Raw genomic sequence first — 27,175 nt, 5'->3', positions numbered from 1 at the left:
AATAATAATTATTATTATTATTTTTATGAAAGAAAAATGAATCCTATTTAGCGACTGCAATGTCTGAAGTGAAGATTGACTTCTTTGCTCCTCTCGTTAACAGAGGGGTGGGAAAGAGCTAGACAGAGCATTAGCTACCAAAACCTGATTTCTGAAGGAAATTGAGAAAGCTCCTCCTCATGACACATCTGCCCAGTCCACATGGAGGCTCTGCACTGAAAGGGGAGCCCGTTTTGCCATGTTTTGTTGGGAGACCAAAGGTTACAATGCAAGATTCTGCACTGGGAGAAATGCCAGCACTCAGGGAAGGTCTTCTGGCCTGTCTTCCCAGGCTCTGCATTATGGCGCTCAGCCCAGTGTCCATACCCTAGGCATCCATGGGCACCGGTTTCCCTGGTAAGAGCCCCAAAGATTGCAATGTGCCATCAGAGGCTGTTGGGTTGGGCTCCTCCCGAGGGGCTTCAACTCCACCACCTGCTGGGATGCAGCTCTTCCAAACTTCTATGGCGTTTAATAATCACAATAGCCCAACGCTGGCATCATCTGAGAGGGGCAGGAGAGACATGCACAGGGGAGGTCTAGAGTTGAAACTTGGCCTCAAACCGGCCAGAGTGGTTGGCCAGCGGGTTCAGGGGGCACTGACACAGGGAAGCAGGCCTTCTCCTCCCTTCTCCTGTCACCCCATGAGGGCTGCCACTGGGCAGGCAGCAGGCAGAGGCTGTCCCTCTAAAGGACAAATGGATGAGACTGAGGGTGGCTACTGAAGGGGCTCAATCAGGTGGGTGCCTGGCACAGTGATCTCTGTTGCTTTTGTCTCCAGCTGGCTCAGCAGGGGCTGTGTGTGGCCAGGTACTGCTGCAGCCATTGCTCATGGGCAGTGGTGTGGGTAAGGCTGTGTCAGGCAGGTCAGCGGGCACTTGGCCTGGGGATCTCTGAAGAGCAGGTGGGTGGAGCATGCTGGTTTCAGGCTCTGCCAAACTGAAGATGACCCTGTGTTCCCTGAGCCATGTGTTGCCCTCAAAGCGCTCAAATGGCAGCCTGAGGAGCCCTGCAGGGACAGGACAAGTCCTGTGCTTTGTGTCACCGCCTTCTAAGGGAGGTGGAGTCTTTAGCAGGACACGTAGACTACTCTCAGAGAAGTCCCTGTGGACCCAAGCTGCATGTTGCCCCTTGAAAGCATGAGGAAGGCATCACCTTTCATGTGAAGGGCAGCCCAGCACAGGGCCTGGTTGCAGTACCCAGAGACTTAGCTGTCTGGGCAGAGCTAGCTGGCTGGGTGAGTGGAGTCATGAGCGGGAGATGAGAAGGTCAACCTGACTTACCACTTCACCAGGCAAGGCCATCCTGCACTGGGCCTTCTCCCGGACTAGGGGACAACCCGCTCATGGGCTAGAAAGCAGTGAAGAATGGAAGGCAGGAAGTCACAGTGAGGGGAGCACGGAAGGACAATCCAGAAGACACCTAGGCCAGGCACGGTGGCTCATGCCTATAATCCCAGCACTTTGGAGGCCCAGGCAGGTGGATCACTTCAGGTCAAGAGTTTGAGACCAGCCTGGCCAACATGGTGAAACCTTGTCTTTACTAAAAATACAAAATTAGCTGGGCGCCATGGTGCGTGCCTGTAGTCTCAGCTGCTAGGGAAGCTGAAGCAAGACGGTCTCTTGAACCTGGGAGTCGGAGGTTGCAGTGAGCGGAGATCGCGCCACTGCACTGCAGCCTGAGCCAAGAGCTGAGAAATTCTGTCAAGAAGAAGAAGGAGGAGGAGGAGGAGGAGGAGGAGAAGGAGAAGAGAAGAGGAGGAAGAGGAGGAAGAGAAGGAAGAGGAAGAAGAAGAAGAAGAAGAAGAAGAAGAAGAAGAAGAAGAAGAAGAAGAAGAAGAAGAGGAGGAGGAGGAGGAGGAGGAGGAGGAGGAGGAGGAGGAGGAGGAGGAGGAGGAGAAGGAGAAGAAGAAGAAGAAGGAGACATTTAGAGGATGGAATTGAAAGCTTCCCAAGTACTTCAACAAACCATGGAAAAGAGGAGCTATTAGTGGAGTCCCTAGAGCTCTTTGAGGGTACTAGAGTCCAAAAAACAAAGAAGGTCCCAACATCGCAGAATTTAGAGTGTCAAGGGACAGGGTGAAAGAGAGAAACTGCCTTGCCAGACTGGTTTCTTTTGAAGCATTTATTTAGAAAAATAACCCTTCCCTGCCCGCCTTGCTCTGTGCCATGGGACTTGAGCATCTTGCTTGATACTCTTCTGCATTGGGCCTGCAACCCACAGTGGTGGGGTCCAGCACACGCCCCCCGAAACGCTGCGGCACTGCTGGGAGGCTTTACGCCCTTCCAGTCGTGACAGTTCCCGTGTTCACTCCTTGTCCAGGCCTCTGTCTCTGGGTCTCCAGGTCGACAGGTTCCTCTGCGGGATGGGCGCAGCGCTGCCACAGTCTTTGTGCCCCTCCCGAGGCTCTGTTCTCCCCGCATCGGAAGCTCAGGGCTGGAAGCGTGGGGAGCTGACATGAGGCTGGTGGAAGGCGTGGGCGCTGTACACCACCTCGGGGGGCGAGGGCGTGCTGGCGGCTAGCACGGAGCACAGGGGCTCGTGGCTGTTCAGCACCGACGTGAAGTACTTCAGTTCCTCCGTGAGCTGCTTGATCTCCTTGCGCAGAGCCGCGTTCTGTTTCTCCAGGTCTTCGCTCTCCTGTAGGGGTGGAGATCAGCACCGGAGGTTAATGTTGGGGAAGGTGGCAAGGCGGGTGGGGTGCGGAGGGACGCAGGAGGGGCCAGATTAGTTGTTCACTAGCACAGTCATGGAGAAGGGCACCAGAGAATTTTCCTGCACGTGTGACTGTGTGCACAAGTGTATATATGTTTGTAGGTGAGTATGGGCGCATTTACATAAGCACATGGGTGGGTGTGCGTGTGTACACATAGATATGAGGTTGAACCATGTGAAGCTGCTGCTATTTGTCTGTTGTGACCTATAGGAATAGCAATTTCAGGCCGGGGGCGGTGGCTCACGCCTGTAATCCTAGCACTCTGGGAGGCCGAGGAGGTCGGATTGCCTCAGCTTAGGAGTTAGAGACCAGCCTCGCAACATGGTGAGATCCTATCTCTACTAAAACACAAAAACAGAAATTAGCTGGGTGTGGCGGTGCACCTGTAGTCCCAGCTACTTGGGAGGCTGAAGCAGGAGAATTGCTTGAACCAGAGAGGCGGAGGTTGCAGTGAGCCAAGATCCAGCCACTTCACTCCAGCCTAGGCAATACAGCCAGACTCCATCTCTCCCCGCCCCAAAAAAAGCAATTTCACTTGGTTCAACCTGATAGAGGGGTGTGTGAGTGTGCTCCTCTGCGTGCACGCATGCAAGGGTCTCTGTGAGGGTGTCTGTGCGTGGGAGGTGGCGGGAATATAGCAAGGGAAAGCAACTGGCAGGCCAGAGGCTAAGGAAATGGAAAGTCGTTCGTGAGAACGTCTTACACCAGTTTCACTCTTTTCCACTCTGTTATGCCACGTGTTCTCCAAAAGCTCCCAGTGTCTGCATTTCATCTTACAAATAAAGTCACTGGATACTTGTCTACTGCACCCAGATTCTAGAATGCTCAGGGTCTTTATAAATACTAAATGGGGCTAGGTGTGGTGGCTCACGCCTGTAATCCTAGCATTTTGGGAGGCGGGGGCAGCGGGATCACCTGAAATTAGGAGTTCGAGACCAGCCTGGCCAACATGGTGACACCCTGTCTCTAAAAATACAAAAAAAAAAAAAAAAAAAAAATCAGCCAGGCGTGGTGGCGCACGCCTGTAATCCCAGCTACCCAGGAGACTGAGGCAAGAGAATTGCTGGAACCCAGGAGGCAGAGGCTGCAGTGAGCCGAGATCATGCCACTGCACTCCAGTCTAGGTGACAGAGCAAGACTCCATCTCAAAAATAAAAATAAAAATAAAATAAATAAATACCAAATGGTCAAAGTCTGCCACAAAGTTCTGTTCCACCCTGTCCAGCCTACCAGAGAGCAGCCCGACAGTACTCTGGGGGTGTCCCAAGCCTGTGAGCTTCTCTCTTTTCCCGGACACTCTTTTCCCTGTTGCTTGGGGGAACCATCAAATACATGCTAATCAGAAAAATGCCTGTTAAGAAGTGCTGATTTCTGATCACATCATTAATTAATCAACAATTGCAATCTGGTAATTAGCATTTACTGAAAAGGAATCCCATCTTCAGAAAGCCCAGGAGATTGCAATTCCGTTATAATTTTAAGATTTATATTATTCGACTCAACCAAACAGACTTTCTCTGCTAAGTATTGGTAACCACAGAGGAAAGGCAAATGTCATTGGAGATGCAAATGAAAAAACATTTCAGTTCAAAAGGCAACCTGATATTTGGAGACCAGGTCTTACCTTTCTGGATCTAGTTGGGTTAGGTCAGTATTTCCCTTGCCATATCATGAGAATTAATTTGAAGGTTTGTTAAGAATAGAATTTCAGGCCCAACCTAAAATCTAGGAATGTGAATCAGTGGTTTTGGGATTCAGGGAGTGAAGTCTGCAGATCTGATTTTTTTTTTTTTTTTTTTTTTTGTGAGACAGAGTCTCACTCTGTCATCCAGGTTGGAGTGCAGTAGTGCGATCTTGGCTCACTGCAACCTCTGCCTCCCAGGTTCAAGCAATTCTCCTGCCTCAGTCTCCCGAGTTGCTGGGATTGCAGGCGGGGGCCACCATGCCTGGCTAGTTTTTGTATATTTAGTATAGACGAGGTTTCACCATGTCGGCCAGGCTGGTCTGGAACTCCTGACCTCAGGGAATCTGCCCACCTTGGCCTTCCAAAGTGCTGGGATTATAGGCGTGAGCCACCATGCCTGGCCACAGATCTGAATAAAAAATAATAATAATTTTATTTTTTAAATCCTAGCCACTAGACTACTAGGGAGGGAAATTTGGATTTTTAAGTAGTGCCACAGGTCATTCTAATGATCAGGCAAGTTGGAAAGCACTAGTTAAATGTTATTTTAAATTTCTTTTAATTATTCAAGCACTTATTAAATGCCTATTTGTTAATGCCTGGCTCGATGCCTGACACATAATATGAACTCAGATGTTTGTTGACTGACAGACTTATGACATCATCTGCTGGCACGAAGAAGGTAACTCAAAAATAGGGTGGGTGGTGAGCAGGTGTAAGATAACTTGACATTTAAAATTTGCCCTAAATAGGCTGGGTGCAGTGGCTCACACCTATAATCCCAGCACTTTGGGAGGCCGAGGTGAAAGGATCGCTTGAGCCCAGCAGTTTTTTGTTTTTTTATTTTGATGTTTTGAGACAGTCTCGCTGTGTCTCCCAGGCTGGAGTGCAATGGTGCGATCTCAGCTCACTGCAACCTCTACTTCCTGAGAGCCCGGCAGTTTAAGACCAGCCTGTGCAACATTATTGAGACCCAGTATCTACAAAAATAAAAAGACAAGAAAATTAGCATGGAGCACCAGGGGTTGGAGGCTGCAGTGAGCCATGATCGTGCTACTGTACTCCAGCCTCAGTGACGGAGTGAGGTCCTCTCTCAAAAAATAAAATAATAAAATCAAATTTGCCCTAATGAATCCATCAAGGGCATGAGCTATAAGCTAACGAGGTTAATTGGTTATATTGTCAATCATCTCAAACCCCACATCCTGGCCGGGGGGGTTGGTGGTCTTTTCTAAATGGCAGAGAAGCATATACCAACCACAGCCTTGCTCATCAAGCCAGGTTCCAGCATCTGTGAAGGACAGACACACGCATGCTCAGCCTCAGCCTGGCATTTCTTGAATGGGACTCTGAGCTAGAAAGTGTGCCAAGGTCAGTACAAAGGAAGCCCCTCTAAAACGGGGCAGAGGAGTTACCAAGAGACACGATGATGGACTCACAGCCCTGCCTTCTGCAAGGTGTGGCTGGCTCATTCATTTTACCATTTGGGTATTTCCTGGCACATCCCAGAAGGAGGGCATCCCCTCTTTACCGAAAGGTAAGATAAAGCAACATGATGAGACTAGGGGGTGTTGGTAAGACGGGAACTGGGGGCCGGGAGTCCTGGCTCCTTCCTCTAGCCCTTTTCTTCGCCCCCTCTGAGAGTTTCCACTGGTGACAACATTTACTGTAAATTCTGTGCTCTGAAGAGCCTGGGCAAACCCCGAGGTAGAAGGGAGGGCCGCTCTGACCTTCTCCCCGCCTAGAGGCTGGCCCAGCTTTCGGGAAGTGACAGCGGGTCCTTCCTCCCTAAGCAAGCTCTGCTGAGCTCACTCTAGCTCTCTCATCTGCCTCCCCCTCCCTGGCTTGCAGATCCCTGGCTTGCTCTAGGCAAAGTCTGTAACCGCTGCCTGCTGCCTCTAACCAAAAAACCACCGCCAGTGATAAGAAACTCGTCTTTACCTTGGGAAGCAAGACTGCTTCCTGCCAGGGCCCCCAAGAAACCCGCCCTGCCAGCCCAGGGACCGTGCAGCCAGCCTGACACTTGTGAGAGAAAGAGTTTGACTTCCCTTGCAGGAGGAAGTGGCTGATCTGGGGCCTTGTCCCTCCATGTCCCCGCTATTGCCCAGTCCACTCTGGCCCTCCTTGGGGCATCATGCCCTGGAAAGGGCTCACCCAACTGAAGGGACAACTGGCAAAGGTGGCGTGGGAGCAGCTGTTTATCCAGAGGTACAACAGTGACATTCCCTAACAAGGAGGGCTGGACACCTACAGCACAGTGAGGCGGGGAGGAAATGCAGCCTCTCCCATATGCATGTCTTCTGCTACAGAGAGGGGCGGGGGTGAGCCTGCATTTGGGCATCCACGTACCCATCTTTCTCCTATTCAGAATTCATCCAGGTCCATCAGACTCCTCACAATAACGCTCTGTGTGGGATAGGGAAGGTCAGCTGTTATTATCCCCACTCTACAGATGAGGACAACTGAGACCCTGGGACAAACCTACACCACATACCCTCCAAAATGACCACAGACTGGTGGCAGCTGTGCTGTAGGATTCGCCTCAAGACACTTGTTTTCTCAGAAGTTCAGAAACTTTGAGTGTTTGATGCAAAGACTCATTGCTGGCCAGGGAGGGGCAGAGCAGGGCTTGGCTCGGGGCCCTGTGTTCCTTCTGTCACAGACTGCTTCTCCCGAGAGACTGGAGACGTGAGTGGGCAAAGGTCTCCTGAGAACACTAGAAAGTTGGCCAGGTGCAGTGGCTCACGCCTGCAATCCCAGCACTGTGGGAGGCTGAGGTGGGCAGATCTCTTGAGGTTAGGAGTTCAAGACCAGCCTGATCAGCATGGTGAAACCCTATCTCTACAAAAAATACAAAAATTAGCCGGGTGTGGTGGCACATGCCTGTAATCCCACCAACTGGGGAGGCTGAAGCAGGAGAATCACTTGAACCTGGGAGGTGGAGGTTGCAGTGAGCCAGGATCGCACCATTGCAGTTCAGCCTGGGCAATCGAGCAAGACTCTATCTCAAAAAAAAAAAAAAAAAAAAAAAAGGCCTTGGCTGCTCTGTGGTCTTCCAGGAGAAAGCTGGGTCTCAGTTTTGGTGACCCACACACAACACAACACAAGATCCCTGAGTCGCTCACATTCTTCCAATCATAGAGCTGACCGTCTGCCTCCTGGGCTGCATGGAGAGGGGGCCACCTGGCCAGATACCCTGGACAAGGGCTGACTCGAGGCCAGACCTTCCTCCAGATGCAGAGCCAGGTCCTGAACTCTTGACCATGGTGAGCTCCATCAGCAGCAAATGGGAATAGGGAGCTTGGGCCCGGGTCTGACCCTCAGTGACTCGATTTCCCTATTCAGCTCCAGTTGCCTCACTTTAAAACAGAAAGACTGGACCAAAATAATGATTCTCCACCCCATCCACACACTGGGGTCCCCTGGGGAGCTTTAGCAATCCTGATGCCTGATTCTGATCTAATAGGTCTAAGGTGTAACCTGGCTCAATTTATATGAGAAAGGTGGATAGAAACAAAATTTTTTTTTTTTTTTAAATAGCCCAGCTTAACTTAACTAACATTTATTTGTTTATTTATTTTTTGAGACAGAATCTCTGTTGCCCTGATTGGGAGTGCAGTGGTGCAATCTCAGCTCACTGCAACCTCTGCCTCCCTGGTTCAAGCAATTCTCACTACCTCAGTCTTCTGAGTAGCTGGGGTTACAGGTACCTGCCAACACACCCAGCTAATTTTTTGTATTTCTAGTAGAGACAGGGTTTCACCATGTTGGCCAGGCTGGTTTTGAACTTCTGACCTCAAGTGATATGCCCGCCTCAGCCTCCCAAAGTTCTGGGATTACAGGCGTGAACCACCTATGCCTGGCCAATAACTTTTATTGAATACTTCCGTGTACCAATCACTCTTTTAAGTATTTTACGGTTATCATTACATTTGATATTTTCAACAAACTTGTGTGGTAGATAATATTATCTCCGTTTTACAGAAGATGAAAAACTGAGGAACAGAGAAGTTAAGTAACTGGCTCACGGTCATGCAGCTTGGAAGTTGCAGCACTGGTGCTTGAATTGAGGCACTCTGGCTTCAGAGTCTGTGCCCTCCCTCCTCTCTCGCCTTTAAAGTCTGTTTAAACGTTATACTGTTTGACAGTTCTCTCCTGTGAGATAACTCCTCAGCCCAGTTGGCTTTCCAGTTTTATCTTTCCTCTTTTCCCACCTCAGGCAAATCCCTCACCTGTGGGGTCACTTGACGCCACCTACCTCTATCATGAACCACAAGCAGCTTGGGGGTGGCTAAGGAAGAAACTTCCTGGGGGTGTGGGAACATTCTGGGAAATCCCCTGCTGGAGGGGCTTAGGTGGGGGTCACTCAAAGAGTGCTTCAACAATGGGGAATCCCCAGGCAGTTCCCTCACCCACAGGGAGCCATTAGGAGCGAAGACCAAGGACAACGCTAGCATTTCCTAGCTGGGCTCTGGCCGGGACTCTCCAGACACTCTGAGCAGGGCGGAGGCTTCCTCCCTGTCAGCTCCAGTTTAGTGTCTTGACCTTCTCCTTGCATTTTCTAATCACAATTTCCAGAAGGGTGAAAATAGTCCCTGTGTATTTTCTCCTCAACAGGACATGGAGTCATTTATTGGCAGAGTGACCTTTTGGCTCCCACCCACACTTAAGTGGCGTTCGAAGTTTATCCCTCACACCCAGATATATGTTCAGGCTCCCTCAGTTACCAGTCCCTGTACGTCACATGCAGAGGGTGGAGCCTGCCATTCCTGGAGCAGGCTTCCGACTGAAAAGTATGACTCTTCCCAAGCGGGGGGAGCATCTAGGCCCACGTCTCCCACCATTCCTGGGGAAATCCACCCCAACTACTGCCTCTCACCTTATGAAAGGAGAAGAGGAATCACCAAACCACAGATCTTTGCGCTGAATAATACATGTGTGTGATTCTGGAGGAAACTTCACTTTCATATCTTAGAGCTGAAACTCTAGGGCCATAAGCAACTTTGTCATTAACAGATGTTTGGCCACATCAGCCATGCCCTCAGGGGCCTGTCTAGTCACAGGGTTAAAAGGCTATTGCCTGGTCCTTGGTTTTCAAGACTATGATTTCATTGCCCTCAAATGCTAAATAACTATAGGTTGGTTCATTCAGCGTCCATCCCAAACCCCTTCTCCCTTGCCTTCCTCTAGGAAAACTGGGAACAGAATTGCTAAAAACAAAAAACAAAAGACAAAAGAAATCCAGCTGACCTTGTAGCTAGGGGTAGCTGTGTGACAGAACTCTGACCAAAGATACATAAGCAGAAGTACCTGATGGGTGGGAAGGAGGTGGAGGCAGAGCTTCCTTTCCTACTAAAAAGGCACAGCCTGCTCATAAGGACAAAGGCCTCCTTCCCTTAACATAGACTGATGCCCAGAGGCTTGGCACCCATCTCACAGTCTAGACAGTGAAAGCCTCATACTGAGGATGGCTGCTCAGAGAGAAGGAGCTTGGTTCTTCCTTGCTCTAGCCTGGTCTCTCCACTTTTGAACTTCTTGTTACATGAAAAGTAGGCCATGATTTGTTGATTCCTGTATTTGATGGCTGGTCTATCACTTGTCTCTGAATGCATGCAATCTTGGCTGATACTGATGCTTTAGGTTCCAAAGGTTACCACTAGCAAGGTTATCAATGTTCAAAACCAAACAACAAAACAAATAATAACTGCCATCAAAGCAAGGGTTTGAATAGTTTGTTTTGTTTTAAGCCATCAGGCCACTGTATCTGACAGAGTATCTGGGTACTTACCCACATAATTGCCCCACACTCACTCCACACATTCTGCTCACTCCACACATTCTACTCACTCCACACATTCAGGTACAGACCTGATAGGCTGCAAATGCACTGCTTCTGATTCTCAACCCTGGCTGTGCACACTGCCAGCACCCGAAAGTCTTAAACAGCCTGGATTCCTGGATGCCAGACCCCCAGAGGTTCCAATTTAATTGTTCTGGAGTGGTTGCAAGCATCAAGACTTTAAAAATACTTCCTAAGTGAGCCTAATGTGCAGCAAATCATATTCATAGTGGATTCCTTTTAAAAATAACATAAGGCCAGGTGCAGTTGCTGTAATCCTAGCACTTTGGGAGGCTTCTTTGGCAGGAGGGTCATTTGAGCCCAGAAGTTTGAGACCAGCCTGGGCAACATAGTGATATCCAATCTTTACAAAAAATTTAAAAGTTAGCTAAGCACAGTGGCACACATCTGTAGTCCCAGCTCTTTGGGAGGCCAAGGTGGGAGGATCATTTGTGCCTGGGAGGTGGAGGCTGCAGTGAGCCATGATTGCACCACTGCACTCCAGCCTGGGGAAAGAGTGAAACTTTGTCTCAAAATAATAATAATATGACATAACTATGTAGCGTTTGATTTTATTACATTTGTGCTATATTTTTACATATTTTAATTTATTTTATCATTGATAGTATAATATTTAAAAATTTAAAGAGTTGGGAGACTATTTCTAGTTTAAAAATTTTTCTAAAACAAAATATCCATTTAAGCACACTACTATTATATTCTTAAATTGATGAAAACAATTCTAAATAGTCCAGCACAGTTCATTCACATAATGGAAAGGCAAGAGCTCAGGGATCTATTCATGTTTCATTAATTATAACTTTAACTGTTTCCTTACCCTTTACATTGCTGAGCTCTGTGAGGGCAGGAGCTATTACTGTCTTCACTGTTTTGTCCTCAGTGACAAGGACAGTGCCTGCCACAGAGTAAGTCTTCGATCAAATCACGTTGCTTGACTGCCAACTTATAATCTGGAATAATTTTCCAAAATCTGAGATGTGCCTATGAAGAAGGGTCAACTGAGTAAATTTGTGACATCCATGAGAACTCCTAGAGAGTGATTAACATACCACTCAAACACTTTAACAGCTTCTACTTTGTAACTCTGGAATACTTCCAAATGAATCCAAGAGATTCATTTTTTCAAAAGGCCTAAGTCAAACCTCCGTTTATTCCCCAAACTGAACCAATAGGGTGGGAGTGGCAGAATTACAACCATTTTAAGAACTTCGTCATGTCATTTCCGTAGTTCAAATTTTACCCTCTCCATTCATACCCAACAAAGGAGACTTGACCAGTTGTGAAAGGCCAACCCCCTGAGACAATTGATATCCTTAAAGAGTTTATAAGCAACCAGAAAGAAGAATGTCTGTGTTCATGTAGGATAACATATCCGATTATTTCTAGGAAAAGGCCGGACTCTCTGCATTAAACAAAGGAACAGTGTAAAAAAAAAAAAGACAATATTGCTTTGTTCTTACATTTGCCCTCTCAATTAAACTGTCAAACAGCCCAGTGAGGTGCTCTTGATTCTCGCCTTATGATCAGAGTTTAGGTTCAGAGAAATCCCCCCAGACAGGGTTTGAATTAGTTGGGTCCCCACCACATGCCCCATCCAGTTCCTGTTCCTAGCAGCACAATTGCCTTTTTAATTTAATTTAATTTAATTTTATTTTATAGACAGGATCTTGCCCTGTTGCCCATGCTGGAGTGCAGTGGCGCTATCACAGCTCGCTGCAACCTCGACCTCTTGGACTCAAGCAAACCTCCCGCCTCAGCCTCCCTAAGAAGCTGGGACCAACAGGTGCATGCCTGGATATTTAAAAAAAATTTTTTTTTGTAGAGATGGAGTTTCGCTATGTTGCTCAGGCTGGTCTCGAGCTCCTGGCCTCAAACAATCCACCCAACTTGGCCTCCCAAAGTGCTGGGATTACAGGTGTGAGCCACTGTGCTCAGCCCCACAATTGCTGTTATTACTGAGCTCCTCCTCACTCCCTTATGGTCTTGAACTTGGTCTCCGCCCTACCAGGCACTTTTCTGACCTTTGCCTGGCCTCGAAGCTTGGTCTCAAGGCTCTTTAGGCTGAGATCACCCTCTTCCCAGATCTTTCCAATCTCCTCTTTGATTCACCTTTGATCTCAAACGCCAGGGCTTCAGGAAGGCCTCCCCTGATCGCTGCCCCAATCTCCTCCCTTAGACACTTTCCACATTGCATGATTTCATCTTCTTTGAAGCACTTTACACGTCATGTGATTAGTGTGTTTATTTGTTTGTTTTCCAGCCTGACTTCCAACTGACTATAAGGTTCGTGAAATCAGAGACTCAATCTGTCCTGTCCCTGCAATATTCTCAGTGCCTAGAACAAACTGTACCTGGCTGATAAATATTTGTTGAGTAGATGAATCACTTCTGCTGATCTCAGCTCTAGTACTGATAATATGGCCTTTGCTTTTTATAATTTTCTGTGTCACACTACTCTCTTAATGATAAGACATATTCTTATGCCAGCTGAGTACCCTATTTTAGTTACAGGGTCCTCAGTTGCAGGAAATCACATTTTGGTCATAGGAACCCAGTCGCCTCTGCTTGACTCTGAACTTTCTCACTTCTTCTGAGTTTTCATGAGAGCTCCATGTCATGTTTCTTGGTTTCCCTGTCTAGGGTGACCAGACATTTACTGGTACACCTGTTGTCTTGGTGTAATATTTACAAGTTCCATCTTCCACTCTCAAAGTATTGCTTTTTGGGGTATAAATTATAAGGTCTCCTAACAAAACCTGATCCCCAAATTCGAGCTCAATAATCTCCTCCCTGTCCTTGTACTTGATGTCCTCCAGAGTTCCTTCAGCTCTCTGGCCATTTTCTTCTGTTTCTTTAAAAATAAAAAAATACAGTATAACTACATTAAAAATATTTTTTAAAAGTTAAAAACACCCACGATCCTAGTCCCTTAACACAGCTGTTTTCATGTACACACATTGCGATCTCATCCTTTTTTTTTTTGAGATGGGGTCTCACTCTATCACCCAGTCCAGAGTGCAGTGCTCACTGCAGCCTCAACCTCCTGGGCTCAAACGATCCTCCCACCTCAGCCTCCAGAGTAGCTGGGTGCAAGCTACTATGCCCTGCTAATTATTTTTATTTTTTTATAGAGACAGGATCTCACTATGTTGCCCAGCTTGGTCTCAAGTCATCCTCCTGCCTTGGCCTCCCTATATGTTGGGATTACAGGCATGAACCATCCCACTTGGCTGTCTCATCTTTTTGAACAAACATGCATACTTATTTTTACAAAATTCCATTCACAGTACACATACAATTTGTATTTTGCTTTCTGTCATAACTTTATCACATCTACATAGTCAACATAAATTTTAATGACCACATCATCAAATTGATGATCCACAATTTACTTAAAGTGGTCTTCTAATGTTGGACATCTTGGTTGCTATCAAATTGTCACTATTAAAAATAATGCTATCCCAGCACTTTGGGAGGCCGAGGCGGGCGGATCACGAGGTCAGGAGATCGAGACCATCCTGGCTAACACAATGAAACCCCGTCTCCACTAAAAATACAAAAAAAATTAGCCGGGCGTGGTGGCGGCGCCTGTAGTCCCAGCTACTCGGGAGGCTGAGGCAGGAGAATGGCGGGAACCTGGGAGGCGGAGCTTGCAGTGAGCCGAGATCGCGCCACTGCACTCCAGCCTGGGCGACAGAGCGAGACTCCGCCTCAAAAAAAAAATGCTGAGATGAACATCTTGATGCACACTGGGTTTTGTCTCTGTTCAATGATTTCCTTGGATAAATTCCTAGGAACAAGATGAATGAGGCAAAGGAATCTTCCCAATCCTGAGAAGTGTTACTGAAAAAGGGTCATGTCAAATATACAATGTCACCAGTAGCATATGCTTCTATCCATTTTGCTACAGCCTCACTGGCATTTAGGTGTTATAATTTTAAATAATTTACTTGTTGCCAGTTGGCTTTATGAAGGCTTCTTAATTTCATGTTAATGTTACAAGTTGTCAGGTATTAAGGAGAAAGAACAACCTTCCATGTGTCTGTCTCCTTAGCGTAGCATTCTTAACTAGGACTGATTTTGCCTTTTCAGGGACATTTAGCAAGTTCTGGAAATATTTTTGGTTGTCAAACTAAGCAGGATGAGGGGGCGTTCTACTGGCATCTTGTGGGTAAATTTTATATTTTACAAGGCACAGGACAACCCCCAACAACAAAGAATTATCGAATTCGAAGTGTTAATTCCACTGGGGTTGAGAAACCTTGCCTTAGTGTGTATTGTTTTCATAATCAGAATCGGAAATTAGGGTATTTTCATTTTGGTAGGAAAAATATTATGTAAGCTTTCTGTTCATAGCCTCTGCCCCCTTGTCTGTTGGAGTCCTGATGTTTTGCTTTATAAGATTTTCTTTCTGTAGCATAAATATTAAACCTTCATTTATTTATTTTGATGCAAATGTTTTCCCCAATATGCCACTGCCCTTTTAAATTTTGGATTGCAACTTTAAAATCTCTTTTAAACAAAGAAACATTTCCACTTCGGCCACTGTCAAGCTTAGACACACTCTTTTTCTGGTCTCTTGTTGTGTAGCCGTACGTTTTGGAGCTGATGAGTGCCTGGACAGTTCAAGTGTTCTGGTTAATCGCCTGCTTCTTGGCCCACCTTAGCAAAAGGCCTTATGTAAACACCTGCCTAGTAAAGCTCTGTTCAGCAAAGTGGCATGAAACAAAAGCAGACTGGTGGGAAGGCAAGAGGTTTGGGCTCTTGGGTGTCATCCGTTTCCTCATTGGAAACATGGCAGGTCACCCTAGAAGATCTCTGAGTTCCCACTTAATTCTGAAATTTTATCAACAAGGTAGTATGACTATTAGGATTGTTATTCACTCCACAAGCCATCATGTGAACCCATGGTGGAACCCTCTACAGATATCTCACAGTCTGAAGGCGACTTTGTACTGTGGACCCAACCCACTCCTCCTAGGAAGCAGAGGACTAGACTGAGTTCAACAGAGGAGACTAAGAAAACCTCTGAGAAACTTGCGCAGGGGCACTCTGGGGAGACTCTCCCATTCTGCTCAAGAGAAAGAAGTCTGGGTGCTGCTGAGAATAGCTCCATCAAGACGTCTGCTGAACAGGCAGCTGTCAGTTTGTGACCTAGGACCATCATTCTATGTAGACAGTTATTCTTTTTTTTTTGAGATGGAGTCTCACTCTGTTGCCCAGGCTGGAGTGCAATGGCGGGATCTCAGCTCACTGCAAGCTCCGCCTCCCAGGTTCGTGCCCTTTTCCTGCCTCAGCCTCCCGCATAGCTGGGACTACAGGCGCTGCCACCACGCCCAGCTAATTTTTTGCATTTTAATAGAGACGGGTTTCACCGTGTTGGCCAGCATGGTCTTGATCTCCTGACCTCTTGATCCACCCACCTCGGCCTCCCAAATAGTCATTCTTTACAGCATTAAGACCAGTATGGAGCTGGACTCCCAATTTCCAATATGCCTCCCAAAAGTAGCCACACTGACCTGTCATCAGTAAGACAAGCAGTTAGGGGTGGTGGATTCCTTGACGTGTTTTCCCTCCCTAAAATAGCCTAATTTTTTAAATTCTGATTTTTAAAATGGCACCTATTCGTTATAATAAAAAAGAGAGAAAAGTACCAAGAATAAGATGAACTACCCAAACTCAACTACTCATAACTGCTATTAGCATTTTGGAGACTATCTTTCCAGACACCTCTTTATGCATGCAACCATGCCCAAAACCCACACATTTTACATGAAAGGGTTATACTTTGCATGCTCTTTGTAATTTGCCTTTTTCACTTAATGCTATGTCACTGACATCTCTCTATGTTGATAAATACAGATCTACATAATCATTTTTAGTGCCAGCATAATTTTTTTATTGTATGAATATATCATAATATGCTTCATCTTCTATTGTAAGCCACCTGTCAAGTTTTATAGCATTGAAAAAGTATTTACTATTCACAGATGATGAACTAAACATCTTTGTAAATTATTTTTTCTTCAAACTCTGTTGTGTCAAAGGTAATTCCTGTGAAAGATGTTAGAAAAGGTTTCAGTTGATATATTGTACCATTTGATATGCCAATTATACCTATCTATATATAGTACCTATCTATATCGATATCATTATATATATGACATATATGATATCAATTGTACAATTGATATACTGTATTGAAAGTAAACATGTCCTTACTTTCTTGACCAGGCCTGATGATGGCTGGGGGATAGTGTAGATTTTGGAGGCTGTTGCTTAAAAAACAAAAAAATAAATTCATGAAGAGATTCAAGGAAAATATAGGTTAGGGAAGATGAATACATCTGCATCAGAGTTTGAATAAAGAGACAGTAAAACTTAATGGTTAGGAAAATGGGTTCTGAAGTCAGACAGACCTAGTCCCAAGCTGTGTCATCTCCGTCAAGTTACTTAGTACAAGGAATTATAAAATACGGCTTTTATGCAGATTAAATGAGATGCTGCAGGGAGAGCACTTAAAGCACAGTCGTTAATATGTAGTCATTTGTTCAATTAACATGGTTTTTTCTTAAAAGAATTTCATAGCAATGGAGACAGAAGGGTCGCATCTCTTTCCATAAATAGTTCACTGATTCTACATTGAACTTTTTAAGGGTGGAACTAGCCTGAACATTCCTGACCTGTGACTTATCTGTGCCAGCAAACTTCATGGCATGGTCTCCCAGAGAGAGCAAAATAATTCCAGGAGTGATATAGGACTGTAAGCATCCTTCTCTGACTCCTCAGAAGGCCAAGAACAATAGTGCTACCCTAATATCTTTTCCTCCATTACTTGATATTCCTCCAATTGTAAATACTGTATTTCTCACCGTGTTAGCTCAAAGTTTCATTTAATGCATAAATTTTACTCATTACTTTTCTGTCACGTATGACAAAGCACAGCCCTGGAACCTGTAAACCTCTCTTTTTTCTTAAACAGGTGTGAGACTCCTTCAGGAGGCAGCCCCAGGGAAGCACCTGGCCCACTTCATTCTAAAAGAGTACCTAAATCTCGAGCTTTCAAACTTGGCTGTTACTCTCACTTGCTTTCAGCTCCATCCACCAGGCCAGATTTGACTTGTCAACAGCTCCGCTCAGGGCTAACACTGCTATTTGCCACTGCTCCCGGCAACTCTGCTAATTTTAGCCTTTTCATGAACAAAGCTTCGTAATTAACCTCAGCTGTCTTTTCCATTGATCCTGGTCTTTGACTTGAAATCCTTCCAGCTGTACAGCACCAGATAGCCACTACCAACCAACCAGGATGGCTACACAAAGGAAACGGATTCACCATCTTTTATCACATAGTATGTGGACCTTAGAATCACTCAAATCCCAACCGACAGTTGGTTCTCCCAAGGGCTGAGATACTTATGTATGATGTTCAAAAGATAATGTCAAGATTGAATACTCTTCCATGTCATGATGGAAGATTATTAAATATTTGATGTCAGAATTAGAAAAGAAATCATCCTAATGCATGTGTGGTAATGATCAATGTTGAGAATTTTGATATCTATATTACAAAGATAAAAGCACATGATAAAAAATCCCACACTGTATAAAAGGTAAAGAATGCAAAGTATCTCCCTCTTCCTTTAGATCTTTAGTCCTACTTTTCAGAAATAAATATCATTGACAATGTTTTATAATCTATTTGAAAATGTTTGCATTTATACTTATGCATATATGTACCTTTTTCTTTTTATTAAAAACACAGAAGGGGCTGGGTGCTGTGGCTCACACCTGTAATCCCAACACTTTGGGAGGCCAACGTGGGCAGATCGCTTGAGCTCAGGAGTTCGAGATCAGCCTGGGCAACATAGCGAGACCCTGTCTCTAAAAACAAACAAACAAACAAATAAATAAATAACATTAAATTAAAAAACTAATGGGAGCAAACAATGGACTATATTTATACCTTTTTAACTTAAAAGTACAGAAACTTGATAATCTTTCCAGATTAGCACATTCAGATGTAACTCATTATTTTCACATCTCTACGATATTCCACAGAAAGGACAATGACTTCTTGAATCCTTTATTGATGAATTTTTTTTTTTAGCTTGTATTCAGTCTTTCCTATAAGAAACAATGCAGCAATGATTATCTTTACATGTACAGAACTGTATGATCTATGGATTTGTTTGTGAATACACCCCTGGATGTCAAATTGCTAAGTCACAGGGTATGTGCACCTACAATTTAGATGGACGTGGGCAAATTGCCCCCTGCCGGGGTTATGCAGGCTCTACTACTAGCTGTGTGTGATGGTGCCTGCTTCTCCATTGCCTTGGCAACACTGTATCAACAACACGTTTCACCTTTGCCAGCCTCACTGCTGCTTTAATTGGCATTTTCCTAACTAAATAAGGTCTACCATCTTTTCACACATTTATTTGCCACTTAGTTCTCTTTTCTGTAAATTACCTATTCATAGTCATTGTTCATTTTTCTTTTGGGTTGTTAATCATTTCCTATTCATAAGAGCTCTCTCATATAGTAAGTAAACATACCTTTTTTGGTCATATGTGTTAGACAGATATTTTTCTTCAGTTTGTCATTTGCCTTCGATTTTGCATACAGTATTTTGATCTATATAGCAACTTTTACTTTTTATTAATAAAATTAATGTATATCAATCTTTTCCTTTACGGCTTCAGGGTTTTAAGTTTTATTTAGAAAATAATTATTCATTCCAAGATAGATTGTTAATGGTTAATTGTCTTTTCAAGTTTCTTTAGCTTCCTTTTTAAAAAAAATTTAACATTTAATCTGTGTGTATGTGTGTTGTATAAGAAATGAAGGATTCAGCTTCCCCTCCCCCCCCAAGTGATTAGCCAATTGTCTCAACTCTGTTGAATAATTCAGCTTTCTCTTATTGGTTTGAAATGCCATGCTGGTCATTTTGTATTAATTAATTTATTTATTTTGAAATGGAGTCTCACTCTGTCACCCAGGCTGGAGTGCAGTGGTGCTATCTCGGCTCACGGCAACCTCTGCCTCCTAAATTCAAGTGATTCTCCTGTCTCAGCCTCCAGAGCAGCTGGGATTACAGGCATCTGCCACTATACCCAGCTAATTTTTGTAAATTTTTTAGTAGAGACAGGGTTTCACCATGTTAACCAGGCTGGCCTTGAACTCCTGACTTCAAGTGATCCACCAGCCTCAGCCTCCCAAAGTGCTGAGATTACAGGCGTGAGCCACCGTGCCCAGCCCATTTTGTATTTATACTTGTGTCTTAGGAGTTGAAATATGTATTTGGGTCTTAAAATCTGGATTTGTTTTTGGGTCTGTTTCCATATTCTATCCTGTTCAATGTTCTGTCTTTTCCACATTGTTTTGATTTCTGTATTTGTGTTTCACTTTAATATGTTGGTCAGTTAATCTTTTTTCATTACTCTTATTCTTCAGAATTTTCCTGGCAATTGTCATATGATTTTTTTTCACTGGAAACTTAGAATAGCTAATCCAGTTCTTGCCCAACTCCCAGAAAACCCTATTGGGTTTTTATTGGAATCACATTAAATTTATCAATTAATTTAAAGAAAATTGCTAACTTTACATAGGTATATCTTTACAATTATTTGAATCTTTTAAAAGTCATTTAGGATACTCTTCATAATTTTTGTTAAATTATTCCTTCCTTCCATTTGTTGCTGTCATTGGTATTATAAACGGGACCTTTCCTTCCATTAATTTCCTAATTGGTTATGTTTTGCATATAGGAACGTTATTACATTTGTTTTAATTTTAGAAGCTGACTGCATTCTCTTATTATTTTAAAAAATTTTTCAGCTGATTATCTTAGATCCATTTATTAGCTATTGATATCTTTTAGAAACTAACTGGTCAAGTTATGCCTTTCTCATTTTTAATCAGCGCCTGTAGTATATGTAATGAACCCTATAGTTGTCTGCAGGAGAAAAGGAACTAAGTGCAATGGGTGCTTGCGTGAGATGCTCAACGAAAGGAGAATTAAAACAGAATTAGATTGTTCATTGATGTCACAATTACGAAAGGAATCACCTGATCCATTTTATGTCAGAGATAGTCAAGGCCAGGGATTTATAACACAATCATAAAAAGAGGCTCTCTCCCTACTCTGTCAATTTTTAAAGCAATCAGTGTACAATGTCTTGGTGCCAGCTATTTATAGGACAGATACTGAAATGTTGAATAGTAAGCATCCCATACTCTCACTAGAGGAACAAGATAATTGTTTCAGTATTTTAAGGTTGATAATAGTGACAGCAGTTGAAACTAAGATAACATCCCAGTGTATACGAAGCTAGAACCCTAATAGGAATGTGGTCCTTGTTTGATATGGTACTCTCAGTAGTTCCCAAACCCTCATCTGTAAAGCACTGGTAGGCGAGTCCTATGACCATGTCTGAGGGCCAGAGAACAATCCCAGCATGTGGAACCAAGCATGGATAGGAGTCAAGGGCAAACCACACACTGAACCCTGACACTGGTGGTAAACCAGAAGACTTTTCACCTGAATCTCAGACATAATTAAGAGGATAATGGATGGAGAAGATGGGTGATTGCCATCTCGGAGGAAAGGAAGATTTCAAACCACAGCTAAACCTCCTATTTGATGGTGGCAGATTGAACACACTGCCAAAAGCTTCTACCTGAAGCCAAGAAACATAAGTTGCATTGGCGGCAGTCCGCAGGCTTGCTGCGTCAACTCTGCTGTGACCCACTCATCAGGCAAAAGGTAAAGACGATGCTGTAGTGTTCAAAAGAAAGCAGTGGGGGAGGAATCTGTGTTCAGATGTGGGGAAGATGGGAACATCCTAGGGACTGAGGCTGGGGTGTGGCTATGGATATGCTGATTATATGACTTGGGGCTCTGTGAACTCTCAAGCTCTAGAGATTATCCTAATGTCACATGACTTGTAAAATTAGATGAGCTGACTCTTTGGGCTCTGACCTTTGTCTTGGAGAGGGAGAGAGCTGAGTCAGTGTTGAAAGCCTTGCCACAGCAAAGACACATCTGTGTCACCCCATTAATATGTCCACAAGGGGTTGCATTAAGACCAGTAAGTTGAATTTATAGGGAGGCCAGGGTGCAGCTTAACATAGGGAAGACTCTTCTGTTCATAAATTAGAAGACAGGAAGATCTCTAACCCTAGAAGTGACCAGACATACAAGGGGACCATTGGCTGGAGGTATAGCAGAGAAGTCTGAAGCATCAAGCTTATGTCTGAACTTTAAAGCCTTTCAACCCTTAGCTTCTGTGATTAAATATACATAAAATGGATATATGTTTATATATGTAATGTGTATGTGTGTATGATTTGTGATTATTTATCTTGCTTCTTATAATAATTATTATTACCTTTATTATACTTAAATGTTTGTGTATTTATGAATGACAGGCATTGTGTTGGGCTCTTTAAATGCACGACCTGTGTAGGGTAGTTACTGTCATTTTCCACTTTCTGGATAAGGAAACCAAGCCCAAGGGAGGCCAAAAATATCTCTGTCACACAGATAGGCAGCAGGGCTGGGATTCAATCCCTGTTCTGACTGCCAAGCTGCTGAACTATACTCACTCTCCACTTAAGAAAACAAGTACACACTTACAAAGCTTACAGCAGTTTGCCAGTCTCAGGACACTGTCTACTTGTACACAAGGAAGATTTTATCCTTTTAAATTTTGATTGGTCTGTTTGCTTGCTCTAAAGAATACTGAATCAGAATTAGACTCTGATAGAGAAAGAGGTAAGGATCATAGATGTTCAAGCTTAAGATGGTAAACCAGAATGTGGGGACACAATGAAATCACGGAGAACATACAAACAGCAGAGCCACCAACAACTTGACGTTTGGACTGTTGAGCACAGTTAGTACAGACTTTCTGTTCATTCTTTCTTTCCAAAAAGTTAACAAATAGTTGTGAACTTGATGTTAGTGTGCAATGGAGGGTATGCTGAATACATTTCAAATAAAACGCAAGCACCCAATCAGAGCTGTTGGTGCAGTCTGCTCTGTTTCTTACAAAGCTAAAAGATGCATTCTTTCCCCTAAAACTACATCTTACTTACTTACTTATTCTTGATACGGTTAACACAGTTATTCTAACTGGCTGATTATCATGCTAATCTTCCAAATAAATACAAGCTTATTCATTTTTGGTGCCAATTGCACTTTTTCCATGGAAAGGAATTGCTAGGCTCTTAGAGGTAAGGGAATGTTTCTGGAGGAAGGGTAGGAAGGTAGAATTGCTAGGGAAGGGGATGAGGGGATGGAGAGAAAGGAACTAGTGAAGAGTTGGTTGAACAAGAACCATACTGGGGGCAGAGTGAAGAGAGGTAAGGTGGTAAGGCATGAGCAATGAGGAGAAAGCAGTACTTTATGAGGGGCACAGCCAGAACCTAGAAACACCATCTAGGGCCCTAGCCACTGGTGGAACTGCAGTCCAGCACTGCTCAAGGCCCCGGACTGCTCAAGCCAGACGTCAACGCTTTCTCTAGAAAAATTTGGAACTAGAGGCAACTCAACTAGGATGGTGATCATCCCAGATAAGTGCACTTGAAATAGAATGTTTCATAGACCCCTTGGGGTAGCATTAAAGACAGAAATTTCAAAATAAGACTTTAATAATGCTCTGAAAAGAGGAATCCAGTGCAGTGCCCTGTGGACCTCCTTGTGTCAAATGCAGGGGCATTTGGGTGTCTGCCAAGGGATGCGACTACATGTGGTCCTTGCACTGCGAGATAATGGGCCACCCCCAAAGCACTTGATACCTTCTAAATTGTTTCCCAGTACAGCTCTGCCTTCTCCTTTCTTCATCCTTCTCATGAAGGATGGAGCACCATGGAGCACTCTCTGGCTGCCCCATCCCTGAGCAAGTGGTTCTGCCTTCAGCTCGGCCTCTGGGCTTCCCACACTCAACTCACCTACACCTTGAGCCCTCCTGGGGTAGAAAGGCCCATTTCTCTGTTCAGCCTCCTGGCCCATTCCCTGCTACAGAGCCTTCTGTTTTTTTTTTTTTTTTGAGACGAAGTTTCAGTCTTGTCACCCAGGCTTGAGTGTAATGGTGCGATCTCGGCTCACTGCAACCTCTGCCTGTTCAAGTGATTTTCCTGCCTCAGCCTCCCGAGTAGCTGGGATTACAGGCACGCATCACCACACCTGGCTAATTTTTTGTATTTTTAGTAGAGACATGCTTTCACCATGTTGGCCAGGCTGGTCTCAAACTCCTGACCTTAGGTGATCCACCCACCTTGGCCTCCCAAAGTGGATTACAGGTGTGAACCACCATGCCCGGCCTACAGAGCCTTCTTAAAGCACTCGCAGGAGAGCTTCCCTTCCCCACCTCACCCCACAGCCCTCACCCTCCACTAACCTGCCCCACATACACAACCCCATGCAAGCAGAATCAAAACTATGGTCCAAGGGTTCCCAGATGGTGGAGGACAAAGCCTAAAGCTCACAAGGATGAAGGCTGATCTGAACACTTACCAGATGCAGGGTGTCGGCCTTCTGTGTCTGCCTCTGTCGGCTCTTCTGGGCAGCAATACGATTTTTCTCCCTCCTCTGAACTCTTCTCACATCATCAGATGAGTCCTGGGAAGCAGAGACAGAAAGGATTACACGGGTCTGCTCCTCCCTTCTGAGCGAAAGCAGGCTCTGGTGGTGTATGGTATCCGTCCAGCCATCCTTCCATGCCTTCGTCTCTGCACAACCCCTCCATCCCCCTATTTACCAAAAGCCTGCACCCGAAGGAGAGCTCTTCTCCATGCCTGGTTACACATCCCCAGGTCTCTGACTTTTTGGACCAAAAGCTACAGGAAAAAGGCAAGAGAACTTGAGGCCTTAATAGAGCTGTATTTGGCAAAAAAAAAAAAAAAAAAAAAAAAAAAAAAAAGGTTAAGGCGATGAAGTGTGTTTTATCACCTCTCCTCTGTAGGGCTGCTCCACCCTTGCCCTCTCACTTTTTGGCCTTTAGCCTCTTCTTGCTGCTCTTTTAGCTGTTTTCTTTTTCTCAAACTTTGTTGAGCGCCTACTGTATGCCAACCTCTGTGCAAGTGTTCTTTCAGAGATGCTCTTGTTTAATTCCCTAATGCTGTGAAGTTGATATCAGCATTTCCATTTTATATGTGAGGAAACTGAGGCTCTAAGAGTGTGCCCAAGGACTGCCGGTCATCTGAGAGTGCTACATCTTCTGGTGCTGAGCCCGATGTCTTTCCAAGACCCTTCCCCCACTGCACCCCATGTGGTCTTCTGCTGCATTCCTGAGCTGAGGCGCATCCGAGATCTGCCTCCTCTTTCCCTCCATTGTGCTCAGCCACTGTGACATTCCCCATGGCCCCAACACAATGCCTGGCACATCAATGCCAAAAAGAACGTTAAAGGTGGAGGTGACCTGGCTGTGATGGGTAGTAGATGGGTGCTTGGTAGGATAAGGGGATCTTTGGGTGTTCTCTAATTACACCCAGAGATGGGCATGTCCTGTGCCTGGGCAGAGAGGTTAGCTCCAGTTCCTCCCCAGATGCTGCAGCATAGGTGTAGAAGTCTTGGCAACTCATGCCCTGTTCCCTCCCACATCCCCCACAGGCTAGAGGGGCACAGATCCAAGGGCAAAGCTCTGGGCTTACTGAGTACTGGGCTCACCAACATATCCAATACTTTGAGGCCATTGTAGTAGGAGGTCATTGGCATAGATACGAAGGAAGTGCTCTTCCTCTAAGGGGGATGGGGCACCAAGTTGCCATGGAAGCCATGAGTAATTTCCTTCCTAAGAAGAGTACAAACTTCCAGGCAGTCAGAGCCACTCTGATACCATCTTGAGCAGAGGACTGGATTCTGTGCCTTCTAGAGGTCTCCATCCAGACTCATCCCAGCCTGCTGCTCCGTTACTAGAGGCTTAGGATACATGCCCTATGCGATATTTATATACTTTTATTTTGGCTTCAGCATTTTGAAAGCCCTCCTGGATACCTGTGCTAAGGAAAGAATGCAGTTTTTAAAAGATGAAGGTGGAGAACATTTTAACCCACAGATACATGTTGGATGAGAAAGAGGAGGACTTCCTATAGCAAGGGATGTCAAGAGTGTGGTGCAAAACAAAACCCTAGAAGCTGTGAGATGGGCAGGGCACTCCTTTTTTGGTAATCCTCAAGCTAAAACCTTTGGACTTGGAAGTCACAATCTAGACTCCAAATGCTCCCATCATCCCTATCTCAGTCTCTCTGGTTTCCCCAGGGCTAAGATGAACTACCAGCAAATGTCTTCCAACAAATTTCCAGAGCCACCTCCTCATTCATTTCCTTGCTCCTGTCCAGAAGCCACAGGGAAAGAGGTATTGGCTGGACCTCTAGCATGGCCCCTTGCTGGCTGTGCTAGCAACAGAGGCAGTGCCCCAGCAGAGAGATCCTTCTATGCTAGCCTGGGTTTCTCCTCCTCCTCCTCTTCCTCCTCCTCCTCCTCCTCCTCCTCTTATTCTTTTTTTTTTTTTTTTTTTACTTTTCCCTGACCCGTTTTCTCTCTTTCCCTATTGGCTGTCTCCTGGGAAACTACATATCTAGGATTTGAGCTGTATGCCAGCAGCCCACTTGAAAACTCCTCTCACTTTTCTACAGCCTTGGAGAACAGTAGACTCTTTTCTCTGTGTTCTTTGATGTTCATCCCCCTCTTTGCTTCCTAGAAAGCTTTTTAGGGTGGCAACCTCAGTGAGGCAGAGGTGATAGGCAGCCTTGGAAAATGGAGAGAAAAACGGACTTTGGCAGAATAGGTGGAAGGAGGAGGATCTCTGCCAATATGCACAGCTTAGTAGCAAATTCCATGTCTTAGGTCTAACAGAGTGCCCGTGCCACGAGCCACTTCCTCCATCCCCAGCTCCCTGGGCAGGACAAGGAAGCCTGGGTCTCTTTCCATCCCCCAGGAGAATCAGAAGGTAGGAGAGAGGAAAAGGGGGACTCTACCTGTTTGCCAGGGGGAGGAGAGCGGCTGAAGCTGGAGTCACTGCTGTCGGAGCTGTGAGGCATGGCTGAAATCTTCCGGGCTCTCACACTCAGCCCCAGGCACCTCTGGGCTCTCTTGTCACCAGCTGGGCTCCCTTCCTGACTTCTCCTGGGCCACCAGCCCACCACCCCCTACAGGTGCCTCCTCTGCCTGCCCTGTAGCCACCTCCGACCCCTGCGTCCTCCTCACTCTGGGGTGCAGAGGGACTGCTCCCCAAAGGGACATGTCGCTCGCTTTGGGGCTTGCACGCTCTCTCTCTCTCTTGTGGTTTCTGGTAACTCACGCTGGAAGTCACATGGGCGGAAATTTCAGCAAGTTAGAAGTTAGAGAGAAAAATACATATCTGGGAAAAGACCTACAGAATTATGTGAAAGAAAAAAAAAATACAGATACCTTCCGACAGTTTGAAAGACACAGCAGCCCTCTTCAATTGATGAAGATAAAAGAGAAAAACAGCCCAGGCAGGGAAAAACCCCAGCCAGAATTAGCAAGTCCGTCTTCTGTCAACATGGGCAGAGAGGAGAGGACAACCAGGAAAATGTTTCCATTGTCACACGACTTTTTAAACCAAAATAAAACAACAAGACTGGGATTTCTTTCTGGTTTTCAGCTGAAAGCAGCTGCTCACCCATCTTGTCTTTCCTCACCTCTTATAGTCCAGCCAGCCTCGGGGTGGTCAGGAGATAAAACAATCCAAGGGTATTCTCCTTTCCTGACCCTCAAACACAGGGCTGTGGGAGATCAGAAAGCAATGAAGGAGGCTCTAGAATGGCTGCTCTGAAAGCCCATGAAGCACCTCTGCTGTTTGACAGGGAGCTCACACTCTTTAGAGAAAAGATGCCTTCCACACAG

At 45.2% G+C, this 27,175-nt stretch overlaps 1 protein-coding gene across 1 annotated transcript; it reads right to left on the bottom strand.

Annotated features, from left to right (window-relative positions):
- Positions 1–2,148: 2,148 nt before the first annotated feature.
- On the bottom strand, positions 2,149–26,579 carry BATF (basic leucine zipper ATF-like transcription factor). The gene is made up of 3 exons (XM_005561820.4): positions 26,284–26,579; positions 23,822–23,926; positions 2,149–2,679 (listed from the first exon to the last, which is right to left on the bottom strand). Exons 1-3 carry the CDS (start codon positions 26,344–26,346, stop codon positions 2,470–2,472), a joined length of 378 nt encoding a protein of 125 aa, XP_005561877.1. The 5' UTR covers positions 26,347–26,579; the 3' UTR covers positions 2,149–2,469.
- Positions 26,580–27,175: the final 596 nt, after the last annotated feature.

This window comes from Macaca fascicularis, chromosome 7 (genome assembly GCF_037993035.2).
Source record: "Macaca fascicularis isolate 582-1 chromosome 7, T2T-MFA8v1.1".
Lineage (NCBI taxonomy): Eukaryota > Metazoa > Chordata > Mammalia > Primates > Cercopithecidae > Macaca > Macaca fascicularis.
Note: the sequence above shows the minus strand (reverse complement) of the source record. Positions and strands in the feature narration are given on the sequence as shown.